Below are 12789 nucleotides of genomic sequence, written 5' to 3'. Positions count from 1 at the left end.
TAGGCTAAGGCAAAAGCAGAACAATTTTGCACCGAAGAAGTGAAAGGGCTAGGCCTTTACAGGAAGTCCAAGGGCAGGGCCAATCAGAAAAACAAGGCCTAAAAGTAACAAGTTACAAGGACCTAGATAATTTAAGTGATGAAGACACTGTCTGGCAAGACTAGTAGCTCAGTGAGAATAGCCACTGCCTAGGACACAGGAGACCTCAGGTTTTATTCCTAACTAGAGATGAGCGAGCATACTCGCTGAGGCAAACTACTCGAGCGAGTAGTGCCTTATTCGAGAACCTGCCTGCTCGTCTCTAAAGATTCGGCTGCCGTTGGGGGGCGGGGAGCGGCGGAGGAGAGCGGGGAGGAACGGAGAGGAGATCTCTCTCTCCCTCTCCCCCCCCCTCCCTGCTCCCCCCTACTCACCGTCGCAACTCACCTCTCAACCGTGCCAGCAGCCGAATCTTTAGAGACGAGCGGGCAGATACTCGAGTAAGGCACTACTCGCTCGAGTAGTTTGCCTTAGTGAGTACACTTGCTCATCTCTATTCCTAACTAAAGATTGGTCTCTTATATGAACTACTACCCAAAGAAGCACAAAACATTTAGTAACGAGAAATCCGGAGGTGCTTCATATATTCCACGTGCATTACTACAATTATTACATATTCTTGTGATATTCTGCAAATGTACTTGGGAACCAGTGGGACTGATGGACTGTGAAATAAACCATAACCTTACAGAGGACATGAGGGGGTCGTTCATTACTTTGTAGGATGCCAAACATTATGTAAGTAATTACAGAAAAGCAGCACCACCAGTAAGGAAATATGAAAAAACTAAAAAGAAAAAAGACATATAAGCAAAATAGTTCCTCAGTGCAAGATTCTCCTGGAAATTAGAAATATTCATGTTTTCTATTCATTATGACTATATGTATATACTTATTATATATGTGCTATGACTAATAACAGTATAATTACAATGACACAACCTGAAATGTCCAAAGATATTTCATCACTTTCATGTTTGCTGTTGTAAGCGATCGTATAATAGCATAATATTCAGTGATCTCATGTTCATCATAGGTTACGATAATTCTTAGCATTTTTCTGCATTATGATTGCTGTGGTATTTTACTACATAAGACAAATGTTATATGTTACTGAATACGATTTTTAACCTGTTTTGTGACAGTAAATTTATGTCGCTGCTGCCTAGGCTCTGTGCGGCAACTATGTAAATGTATGTCAGGCACTCCACTGCCGATCGCGGCTCTTCCCAGCCAGTAAAACATCCACACAGGCTGTTACTAACATCCTGTTTGGGTGTCATCATCGGGACCTGATTGGTCCAGGTCATGATAATATCAGCAGTGACAGCCAACCACAGTGCTGCCTGGGAAAGTTTGTATACTACAAGTTCTCCAAACATGACAGTGTTGTAATATGTCCCCCTCTTGCTCCTACAGTCTCCTGTCTGTGTGAGATCAGAGGAGAGAGAAACCCCCACATTAACTATATATATATATACATGTCATAAATTAATGTAAGGGTCCATTCACATTTTTTTTTTAACTCGTTTTATTGAACAGTATGTATTATACATTACATGGATAAACAATTTCTCAAACCGTGTGTATTTACATACACTAACAAATGGTTAAACCTTACATACATCAGAAAATTCTCTGTTAACGGCATTCAGTACACAAGTGCATTACATTTTCTCTATGTTTATTCAATATATCTCGGCATGTACATCTGTACTATTCATAGCTTTGTTGCTCGTTTTACCTGCCAAGCCTGGATGTGTTCTGTCTTAATAAATTTTGGAACATTTCTTGCGTGAAGTTTGTACTTGTTGTCCCGCACCAAATCCCCCACACCTTATCAAACTTTTCAGGGTATTTCCTGTTTTTGTAGACTATTTTCTCGTATGGTAGGATGGTATTGATAATACTCTGCCATTTTGCAATTGTCGGAGGGCGTCTGTCCATCCATCTTAGCGCTATAACTTTGCGGGCATAGAATAATACTTTAGTGAGGAATATTTTATCATAATGTTGCCATTGTTCCTCGTCTATAATCCCCAGTAAGCACATTACTGGATCCAGTGGTACTGGCAATCCCATCAGTTGGGTCAGGAATTCTGTGACCTCTTCCCAATATGTGTATACTATCGGGCACCCCCATATTAGATGATTAAAATTTGCGCTTGCTACGTGGCATCTGTGGCACTGGTTGGTTACTGATCTGTTCATTTTATGCAGTCTAGTTGGCGTTAGATAACATTGGTGTAAGATATATAACTGGGTCAGTTTATTATTCGCGGCTGGTGAGACCCTGGTGTAGGTGGCCATTGCGGTCTCCCAGTCTTCATCGGTCAGTGTTGGGATCAGCTCCCTCCATTTTTCCAGCACCACCATTCGCGTGTTGGGGATCTTAGAGTATAACAAGTGGGTATATAACTTGGAGATTAGGCCCCTGGGGCCCTGTGTGCGCAGTATACCTATTAATGGGTACGTGGAGAAGGGTCCCCTGGGTTCTGGGAACTGCGCTGTTAATGCGTGTCTGAGTTGCAGGTATCTAAAAAATCCTGTTCTAGGTACCCCGTACATTTGCTGCAATTGTTCGAAGGAGACTAGTGTCCCGTCTATGTATAGGTGTTCCAGTGCGGTGACTCCCAGATTTAGCCAGAATTGTCTGTCTGGGAGATTCAATAGATGCGGCAGCGCTCTGTTATTCCATAAGGGGGTTTCCAGTGGGGTGTCCTCCTGTCCCGCCAGTTTCCTACATGCCTTCCAGACACTTACTGCGAGTCTGTGAATGGGCAGCATTGGTTTCGTCAACAGCCCCGGTTTTTCCAGGACTATCCAGAGGGATGCCTCCGAAAGGAAGTACATCAGGTGGTGCTCGGAGTTTGGGAGAGGAGCGCCCGACAGCCAGTGACGTATATATCTGACTTGCCCTGCCAGGTAATATATTTTAAAGTCCGGCAACGCCATCCCCGCCAGCTCTTTAGGCTTTTGTAGAGTTTCCATACGGAGTTTGGCTCTGGCCTTTCCCCATACGAATGATGTTATTAATGAATTAGTTGTTTTAAAGAATTTTTGTGCTACAGTTGTTTCTGCGTGTTCTAGTCGGTACAGGAATTTGGGGAGAATTATCATTTTAATAAGATTTATTCTTCCTGCCACAGATAGTGGCAGGGAACTCCAGGCTTTTAGTTTTAATTGCAGGGTCGCTAATAGAGGTGCGATGTTTAAATTAAAACTTTGAGTATGGTCCCTGGTGATGTAGACTCCCAGATATTTAAATTGGGGGACGATTTGCAGGTTGTGGTATACCTCCCCCACCTTCCATTCCTCCTCTCTCAGTGGCATAAACGTAGACTTCTGCCAGTTAATACGCAGGCCTGAAAAATTCCCGAATTTGTCCACCTGGGAAACGGCTAAGGGCAAAGTGTTCTGGGGTTCTGACATATAGAGTATTATATCGTCCGCATACAGTCCTATCTTGTCCTCTCTAGGACCAATTTGGGTCCCCTTATATAGTGCGTGTTGTCGAATTTTAAGTGCTAGGGGTTCTATAGCAATCGCGAATAGGAGGGGAGAAAGTGGGCAGCCCTGTCTGGTTCCCCTGTGAAGCGGGAAAGAGGCGGAGACCAGGCCGTTCGCCATTACTCTTGCCGTCGGGGCTGTATATAGGATGGAGACCCACCTGATGAACGGCTCCCCGAACCCGAATTTCCGCAGAACCTCCATCAGGTACGGCCACTCCACTGAGTCAAATGCCTTAGCGGCATCCAATGAGGCCAGTGCCCAGCCTTCCCTCCACCTCCGCCCCACCTGCGTAATTACCTGGGTCCTTCGGATGTTATCGGATGTGGACATTCCGGGAATAAATCCGGATTGGTCCGGATGTATGATATCCTTGATTGCTTGATTTAGCCTGCAGGCTAGCACCTTGGCGAGGATTTTGTAGTCTGTATTTAGGAGGGAGATAGGTCTATACGACCCACACTCCTCCGGGTTCTTTTCAGGCTTTAGTATAAGGACTATATTAGCCTCCAACATCGACTCTGGAAGGCGTCTTTTCTCAAATATATCCTCATATAGTGAAAGTAGTTGTGGTGTTATTTCCTCTCTGTACTGGAGATAGACTTCTACTGGTATGCCATCTATACCCGGGGTCTTATTTTTTGCCATGCCCTCCATTGCCTCCTGTATTTCTTCTATTGTGATAGGGCCATCTAGTAGGGATCTATGTGTTTCTTGTAATACTGGGAATGTTATGTTAGTTAGATAGTTCTCTAGCTCTGCTAAGGTATAGTTAATCTGGGACTTGTATAGGTCTTGGTAGAATTGTTGAAATCTCTCTAGTATATCTTGGGGGTCTGTGAGCACCGCACCCTCGGTCGATTTGATTCTCAATATTGGGGGGGAGGTATTTTCTTGCCGGGCCATATATGCTAACAGTTTACTGGACTGATTACCTAGCTCAAAAAAGGACTGACGGGTGAAGAATAGTCTCCTCTGAGCCTTTTCTTTCAAGTGTGTCAGATACTCTCTACCTACTTGTAGCCATTTATCTCTTTTTTCATTTGAGGGTTGAGCTATGAATTCTCTCTCTAATTGTTGGCATTGCTGCGCTAACTGTTCTTCTTCTCTAGCTGCGTTTTTTTTTATGTAAGAGATTGAGGATGTAAAGCATCCTCTAAGGTATGGCTTGAAGGCTTCCCACACTAGCATCCTGTCCCGGCTTTCTTCATGTGCCTCGTAATATATTTGAATTTGGCCTAGAATTCGATCGTTTGGGCCAAGCAGTGAAAGCCAGAACGGGTGTATCCGTTGCTTCCTAATTGCGGGGGGACCTGGTTTTTTGAGGACCATACAGATTGGTGAGTGGTCTGAGACCCCTCTTGGGAGGAATTCTATAGATTCTATTTTTGTGAACAGCGAGGGGGATCCAAATATATAGTCTATGCGGCTCAGTGCATGGTTATGGGCTGCATGGCAAGAAAATTCCTGTTGGTGAGGGTGAAATGTTCGCCATAAGTCCAGCCATCCAGCCACTGAGATCATAGAAGCCAGGCGAGTCGGTCCCCCGTCTCCCGCCCCCCGAGCACCCCCCCCAAATCTGTCCTGGTGTGGGTCCATGACCATATTCATGTCCCCCATACAGATAGTTGTTACATCTGGTGTAAATGAGGCAAATTGTATGCCTTCTGCCAGCAGGGCTGTTGACGTTGTTGGTGGATTATAGTAGCATAGGAGTACATATGGTTCATTGTTTATTTTGGCTCTTACGAAAATATATCTACCCTCTGGGTCTCTTTTTAATTGTTCTACCTCCCATCTGATGGACCTTTCTATCAGTAGGGACACCCCCCTAGAGTACGATGTATGGTATGAGTGTGCCGACCACTGAACCCATGGCTTTAGCAGGCATTTAGAAGTTTCAGGCGTGAGGTGGGTCTCCTGGAGGCATAACACATGCGGTCGCCAGGAGCGTATTAAGGAGTTTATTATGACTCGCTTCCTGGGAGATCCCATGCCTCTGACGTTCCAGGATACAAAAATCATCTCAGCCATTGGCAAAGGTGTTTTAATTGAGCCCGGATGAAATTATTTATGCTACTCAGTCCGCCAGGAGACCCCCCACCACGCCCCACCACGTCCCCCCTACCCGCCATGCAATCGCACTTCAATACATTTATAGAGAAAACATTGAATATCTGATGCATACACTCTAAAAACATCATGGCAGCGTACTACCAAATTATAACTCTTAAAACCGTTTACAACTGAACAGGCTTTGAATACTGACTATCGTTGCGTTAGTATTCGTGGCTAACTTTAACTCGGGGTAACCAACTTAGCATAGCTCCATCGTTGCTATACTTGTGGTTTTGGTTGTTAATACAATGATGTGAACCGACCATGTCATATTGTGCATTTATTAGGTGGACTCCCTTCCAAGAAGATGGGAGGGAATAAGGAGTTCTGGGGGAGGCGGAGGGGGGGGGGGGGGGACGGGGAAAGGCGAGCACAGGGCGGTTATTGTCAGGGGTGACCCGGAGGGGGGAGTGATTCCCCCCCAGATCAGCAACCCACATCACAACTAGGCGGCCCTGATGGGCCTCTTACATATAATATGAAAGTCCCGTCACCTACAGGAGGACAGAAGTAATGGTTAGGTTTTGATATACATTACAGTCTCTCTGGCCGTCGTCTGGTGTTCAACCACTCCCCTGCTTCAGATGGTGAGGAGAAGAAACGGGTGCGATCTCCGTCTATCACTCGTAGTCGCGCTGGGTACATCATAGAATACGGGAGCTGCAGATCTCTAAGTTGCCTTTTAATATTGAAGAACGAGGCTCTTTGCTTCTGGAGGTCCGCCGAGAAGTCCGGGAAGATGGAGACCGTAGCGTTATCGTGGCGTAGGGGTCCGCCTTTTCTGGCAGCTTGCAGGATATTATCCCTGTCACGGGAGTTAAGTAGCTTTGCCAGTAGCGGTCTGGGTGGGGCGCCGGGTATGGGTGGCTTCATTGGCACTCGATGAGCCCGTTCGATGACAAAGACCTGCGATAGTTCTGCATTGGGGAGAAGCTCACGGAGCCACTTCTCTAAGAATTCTTCTGGTCTCTGTCCCTCGGTTCTTTCTGGCAGGCCGACTATACGCAAATTACTGCGTCGTGAACGATTTTCGAGGTCGTCCGCTTTCTGTCTCCAGTAGTCGGCCTTCTGCGTAAGATCTCTTATTGCGGCTGACATTGGGGGAACAGTGTCGTCTAGCGTAGAAATTCTATCTTCCGTCGCTGTGACTCTTTCTCTCAGATTTTGAAGGTCTTGTCTAAGAAGACTGACATCCATTTTAACTTCATCGATTTTACTGGTAAGAGTAGTCGTGGATGTTTGGATTGCTGTCAGTAGCTGTTCGGATAATTGTTGTAGAGTTTGAACTGTCCCTTCTGTTAGATTTGGATTAGTGTTCTTTATTGGAGGGGATGAGCCCCCCGGGGCCGGCGGCCCAGAGTCGGATCCTGCATCTCTGCGATTTTCATTTCTGACAAATGCCTTTAATTTGTCTGCTGCAGCGTTCTGCCTGGTAGGCCCCATGCTGCTTAGTCAGAGGTATTTAGCGGCGTATTCGGCTGTCTGTCTGTATTTTATAGTGCTGGGTTCACCAGTATACTTGTTGCAGGGCTTATCTGCGTGGTGTTTGGTCTATGCTTTGTAGCCAGCTATGGTGGTCTTTTGCAGGCCTTACTCTCTTCTCCCCCTTTGTTTTGGGGGGTATTCTGGGTCTGTTTCTTTTGGCCTATTCTCTAGGTATTGTGGGGGAGGGGGGGTTCCACTCTCTGGCACGTGTCTATTTAGTATACAGGAGCTGCTGCTCCTTTTCTCCCCTTCCCCCCCAGCACACTTAACTGTTTGTTGCTGCTGGCGCTGCCTTTCTCCTTCAGATAGGGGACCTCTGTATGACCTCTTCTCCTGACCTCTCACCTTCAGCTCCAGCAGTCCAACTCTCTGAGTAGGGTTATGTCAGCCGCAGCAGTGCAGATCTGCCGTTTATGTCGCTGTGGCTGTCGGCACTTTGGTTGTTTCACCCGGCGTCTAATCGCCCCCCCGCGCTGATAGAGGCTCACCGGGCCCAAGCTGTTGCCGGCTGGGTCCTCTTCCGCGAGATGGCGGCGGTAGCTGCAGCACCACGTGTGCCTCCACCGGGTCCCTGCCGTCAGGGGGCGCCTTATAAGTATCTCGGCACCCGGGGCGCCGCCGGTCGTCTCAGCCCCCTGCCTCCCTCTATGTGGTCTCCTCCGCACAGCCCTTCACCATTGGGCCCGTCTGCCCCGTCCTCAGGATGGCGGCCGTGTCAGCCGCGGCGCTGCAAGCCTGTCGCCGGCGTCGCTATGGCTGCCGGCGTCACAGACTCCGCACCGGGGCTCAATCCTCCTCCTCTCTGTGGTGGCAGTGGGGGCGATAGGCCCGGGAAGTCGCTCGCCGATCGGGAGCCCTCCTCACAAAATGGCGGCCGCAGCTTCCCGCGCTCACCTCCAGGGTCCTCTCGCCGTGGTGTCCGGTAAGCGTCCCTCCGCTCTGCAGCCCCGCCGGTGGTCTGGGCACTTCACTCCTCTCCCTCCGCTATGTGGAGCGCCAGGTCCAGAGCCCGCCAGTCAGCCGGTGACTCCCGCTCCGCAGCGACGGCTCTCTCCACCTCACAGGCCCCGTTTCTAGCTCCGCTCCCGCCGCACCTCGGTCGTCAGGGGTGGCCGTCCGGAGATGCAGTTTCTTCCCCCTTCCTCCGGTGATGGTATATCGGGGTTGGGAGTCCTCAGGATCAGTACAGGATTACCGGTAGGTCAGCTTGAGCAGGAGCCCTTCTTACATGCGGCCGGTCAGGACGGCTGCTTGGCCACGCCCCGGGTCCATTCACATTTAGCGGAATTTGTGTGGATTTTCTGCTGTGTGCAATTTGTGTTAAATTCCGCAGTTCACAACTGCTAAATATGCTGCGAATTGAGCCCAACACTATATACAATATACATGACCTATAACTTGTTAAATAGTGTGTGTACATATAGATATACCGGTACAGTATGTACATTATGTAACAATTTATAGGTGATGTATATTGTATATGGTGTTGGGTTCAATCTGCAGCATATTTTGCGCTGTAGATTTTGGCGTGAATTTGCACCAAAATCTATGTTAAATTCATACCAGTTGTGTAATGCCGGATTTTATACAAATTTTCCGCAGCAGAAAATCCGCACAAATTCCGCCACATGTAAACGTACCCTTACATTAATTTATTACATAAAATAGGTGTTCCATCAATTAATTTAATAATCAATACCATTTATATAAATTAAAAATTGTAAAAAAAAATCTACTACCGTCACTGGGGCAGAGGAATCAGATATACTTTCAGGAAATTTCACTGGATTGATTCCTAAGGCTGGGTTCACACGGGGCGGATTTGCCGCGGAAATTCCGTGCGGAATTTCGACGCGGCAAATCCGCCTGCGGCCGCTAATCCTAGGATTAGCCAGCCATGTGGACGAGATTTCTCAGAAATCTCGTCCACACGGGGCGGCAAATCCGCGCCGCAGCGGCGGCTTCTGCGACTGCAGCATGTTCTTTTTTTTTTTTTCCCCGCTGCGGCTGCGCTCTTCTCTATGGGAGCGCCGTCCGCAGCGGAAGAGCGAGTGGCCGGGCCGCTTATAACCCCCGCTGGTTTTGAAGCAGCGGTGCTCCTGGAGGAAATCTCGTGGTTTTTCGCTGCGGCCAAACCGCGAGATTTCCGTCGGGAATCCGCCCCGTGTGGACCCAGCCTAAAACTTAACTTTTCTTTCTTTCTTAGATAAAATTGTAGGCTGCAAAAGACAAACAAAAACATAAAAAAAGTATTATTATGAGTGAATAAATTCCCCACCACTGTTATCTCAATTCAGTGGTTCTTTTAGCTCCAAGGTATGAGTAGACCACATAACTGGATAGAAGCACCTAAAATAGTGTATCCGAGATATCAGACTAGATTCTCATCCTCACGATGATTTAGTAGGATCGAGATCTATTCCGTCTTCCACCATTAACCTCTTCAGTGGCAGGTTTATTATTACCATGTCAGCGCAGCAAGCCACGGAGATTTTCCTGAGGTAATTGGAAGTGTCAAAAGTGAACAGTGGCACAATAATTGTGTGTCCTGGCCAGCATTTCAGCACTAGAGCTGTCCACAGAAATCTTCCGGGGTTTAACTGCATGGTCAGTGCAGCAAGCCCCAGAGATTTTCTGGGCGTGCCACTAAAGGGGTTAAAGACCTATAACCTGTGGGTAGGCCCATCTATAGTTTTAAGAAATGCCCTAAACAGTAGCCCACATGGTCAAATGGCTCTTTGAATCTCATTTTAATGATTTTGTGTAAATTGGTGTAATTTATGTGCAAGTGGTGTTTTTAGCACTTTTTCTAATGAACTAGAAATCCCCTTAGGAGTGAAAATGAATAGATCTGTACTAGGTAACAGACGGATTCCAGATCTTAGTATGGCTAATACATGCCCTTCTGGATAACTCTTTTCGGAGTCCAGTGTGCCCAATACAAGTAATAGACTCTAAGGTCCAATATCCACGGGCGGATTTTAATTATAGAATCCACACGGGAGATCCGCAGCTCTAGGCGCCCATAGGGCTCCGAAAAAAGGTATCCAGAAGGGCATGTATTAGTTCCTGTGTTAAACATAGGTGTGATAGGCAGTGGGTCAGCAGTCAGGCGCTTATGTTCCATAAAGATTGAATTTTTTTTCGTGACCTGTGGGTTGAGATAACTTTCAAGTCGCAACGTGATACCACTGACCTCAATGGAAGTGCAAGGTCACAGGGCTACACAGCAGTCTTTGGATATGCAACCCCTGTCTTGGTTAAAAGTTGTTGTGTAGCTGTAGCCTAATTCTTACACAGGGAAAGGTAAACTTATTTGTGATACTGTATTTATGTAGTAAGCTTGGTTCTGGTATTGTATCTATATAGTAAGTTTGATTCTAGTACTGTATTCGTACAGTAAATTTGGTTTTGGTAGCATATCTATGTAGTAGACTCAATTCTGTTATTATATCTATGTAGTAACTTTGATTCTTGCTCTGTATATATGTAGAAAGGTGGTTTTATGGTATATTCACACAGGTTTGGATATATAATAATCATACATATTTTGCTATATTTCTCTGTTTCAGGCTCTTATGCGCCCAGGACGTATCGACAGAATCATTTATGTGCCGTTGCCGGATGCTGCCACACGCCAGGAAATCTTTAAACTTCGTTTACAAAGCATGCCTGTTGATAGCGAGGTCAACCTAGATCGTCTTGTGTTACTAACGGAGAAGTATTCAGGAGCAGAGGTAAGCATGGACATAATCGTAGTCACAATCTGCAAATATGTACTTGTATGTTTTGGAGCATCATTTCGCACTTTACAGCTGGATAGAATATTGAGTGACAAATACATTTTCCTACTTACCTTTCACTTCTCCTGAGGTCCAATTCCTGAGAGTACATTCTCATACAGAGCTGCGTTTAGAATGGGTGAAGAATAACTAGGGATAATCCATACAAGGAGCCATAAGGGAATTGAATCTATATATTGTATTGTGCAATCTGTTCCTGGTATGCAGGAAATAAAAGATGGCACTTGGCTTCCAGCTTGGGCATGAAGGGGGGGGAGCTATATTTTTTAACAATATTGCCAAAAAAAAGTATGATCATGGACTGGCTCAGCTGAGCTGCTAACTTACAGTTTGCTAATTAGGTAAGCTGCACCAGAGAAATTTCAGGAGTTACGCTATAAGATTAGGTTTTTACATTTCTACCCAAAGTGTGGCGCTGTGGCTTTTTCAATATGTTTTTATAAAGGCTTTGTTGATTGCGATATTTTGACTTTTTCCCCCACGATTTTTGAGTGTCAGCGCTGCTTTTTCTCACAAAAATTTTGCTGCCACTTGCGATTTTCTTGCGCGTTGAAAGTGTGCTTTGCGATGCAATAAAAAGGAGGCTCATAAGGAAATATGGGAGCTAAAAAAAACACAGAAAGATAGGACATGCCACGATTATATTTTCCCGCAACATTGCATGAGTAGAGACCTCGTTAAGGTGAAGGAAACCATTGAGAATCATTGGTTTCATAATTCTGTGTTGTCAGCCACTCTCGCATTGCGCAACTGTATCGCCAGTGTGAAGGCACCCTTAGCTTGGATCGCAACGCTTTACTCACCTGTGTGAGTTAAAAGGGACTGTAAAGTTTGGACACTAATGGTACCCTACAGCTTATCCTTCAAGTGAAGCGGTACTTGCTGTTCTGTAGGTTTCCATATGATTGGCCTCAGTAGCCTTCAATAGGCACTGTAATAGGCACTGTTTCAGCAGCGCTGGTATGTGTTTTTAACAACATTTTGGCTGCGTTTTCAGCACAGCTGAAAATGCAGTCAAGGAAGCTGAAAAGAAAAGAAAGCAATACTCACCTAGAAGGCGCCGTCCAGGTCCCTGCCCCAGCTCTTCCGCCTTCCTGCAGGCTCTGATTGGCTGAACCAGTACTCAATGAACCAATCAGAGCAGTCTCTTGCTGGAGGCGGGGTCTTCAATCCCCGTTACGAGCAAGAGATGCTTTGTTGGCACTGACAACTGCATGGGAGGCTTGCCCGGAGCTCCAGAGAGCAGCAGAAGGGACCCGGACTTCGCCTGCTAGGTAAGTATTATTATTTTTTTCCAGATAGTGTAGCTAGGGCTGATTTTTGGGGTAGGGCTAATATTTCAAAATGAAAATCAGTGTGCATTTAACGCTGCCGAAAAAACACTGTACCAAGTTGTGCCGCGTTTTCAGCAGCGCTGAAACTGCTACCTATTCATTTCAATGGGCTTTAAAAACGCTGAGAAGCCCAAATATATAACAGACAGCGTATCACATATCAAGGGGAAGGCTTAGATTGTGGAGTGACTAGTACCCAACTTTTTGGGGCTCTGCCTATACTTAATGTCTACACGCACATGTGCATAGATCAATGTAAATCCATTGACATTCACCGTGTATCACGCGGCTGTGAAACGCTCACGAAATATGTAGCGAAAACACGGTCATGGACATGAATCCTTATACAGTACTCTGACTTCCCACAATCCATTGCACTGCAGCTTAGCTGAGCCACGAGTATTAGGGATATTACTGGCAGGGTAGCAGTTTTAGGAATGCAGCTCCGAATGTTAAAGAAGACAGGAATACATAGTGTTACTCTTCATCAGTATCCTGTT

The 12789-nt window shown here is 46.3% G+C and overlaps 1 protein-coding gene across 1 annotated transcript in view; it reads left to right on the top strand.

The window, feature by feature from the left end:
• The window catches only part of AFG2A (AFG2 AAA ATPase homolog A), a 324422-nt gene that overhangs the window by 278913 nt on the left and 32720 nt on the right, over positions 1 to 12789 (top strand). Inside the window, exon 15 of the mRNA XM_066573780.1 lies at positions 10725 to 10889. Coding sequence (XP_066429877.1) covers positions 10725 to 10889 — 165 coding nt within the window. The remainder of the gene's footprint in view (positions 1 to 10724; positions 10890 to 12789) is intronic.

This window comes from Eleutherodactylus coqui, chromosome 7 (assembly GCF_035609145.1).
Source record: "Eleutherodactylus coqui strain aEleCoq1 chromosome 7, aEleCoq1.hap1, whole genome shotgun sequence".
Lineage (NCBI taxonomy): Eukaryota > Metazoa > Chordata > Amphibia > Anura > Eleutherodactylidae > Eleutherodactylus > Eleutherodactylus coqui.
Note: the sequence above shows the minus strand (reverse complement) of the source record. Positions and strands in the feature narration are given on the sequence as shown.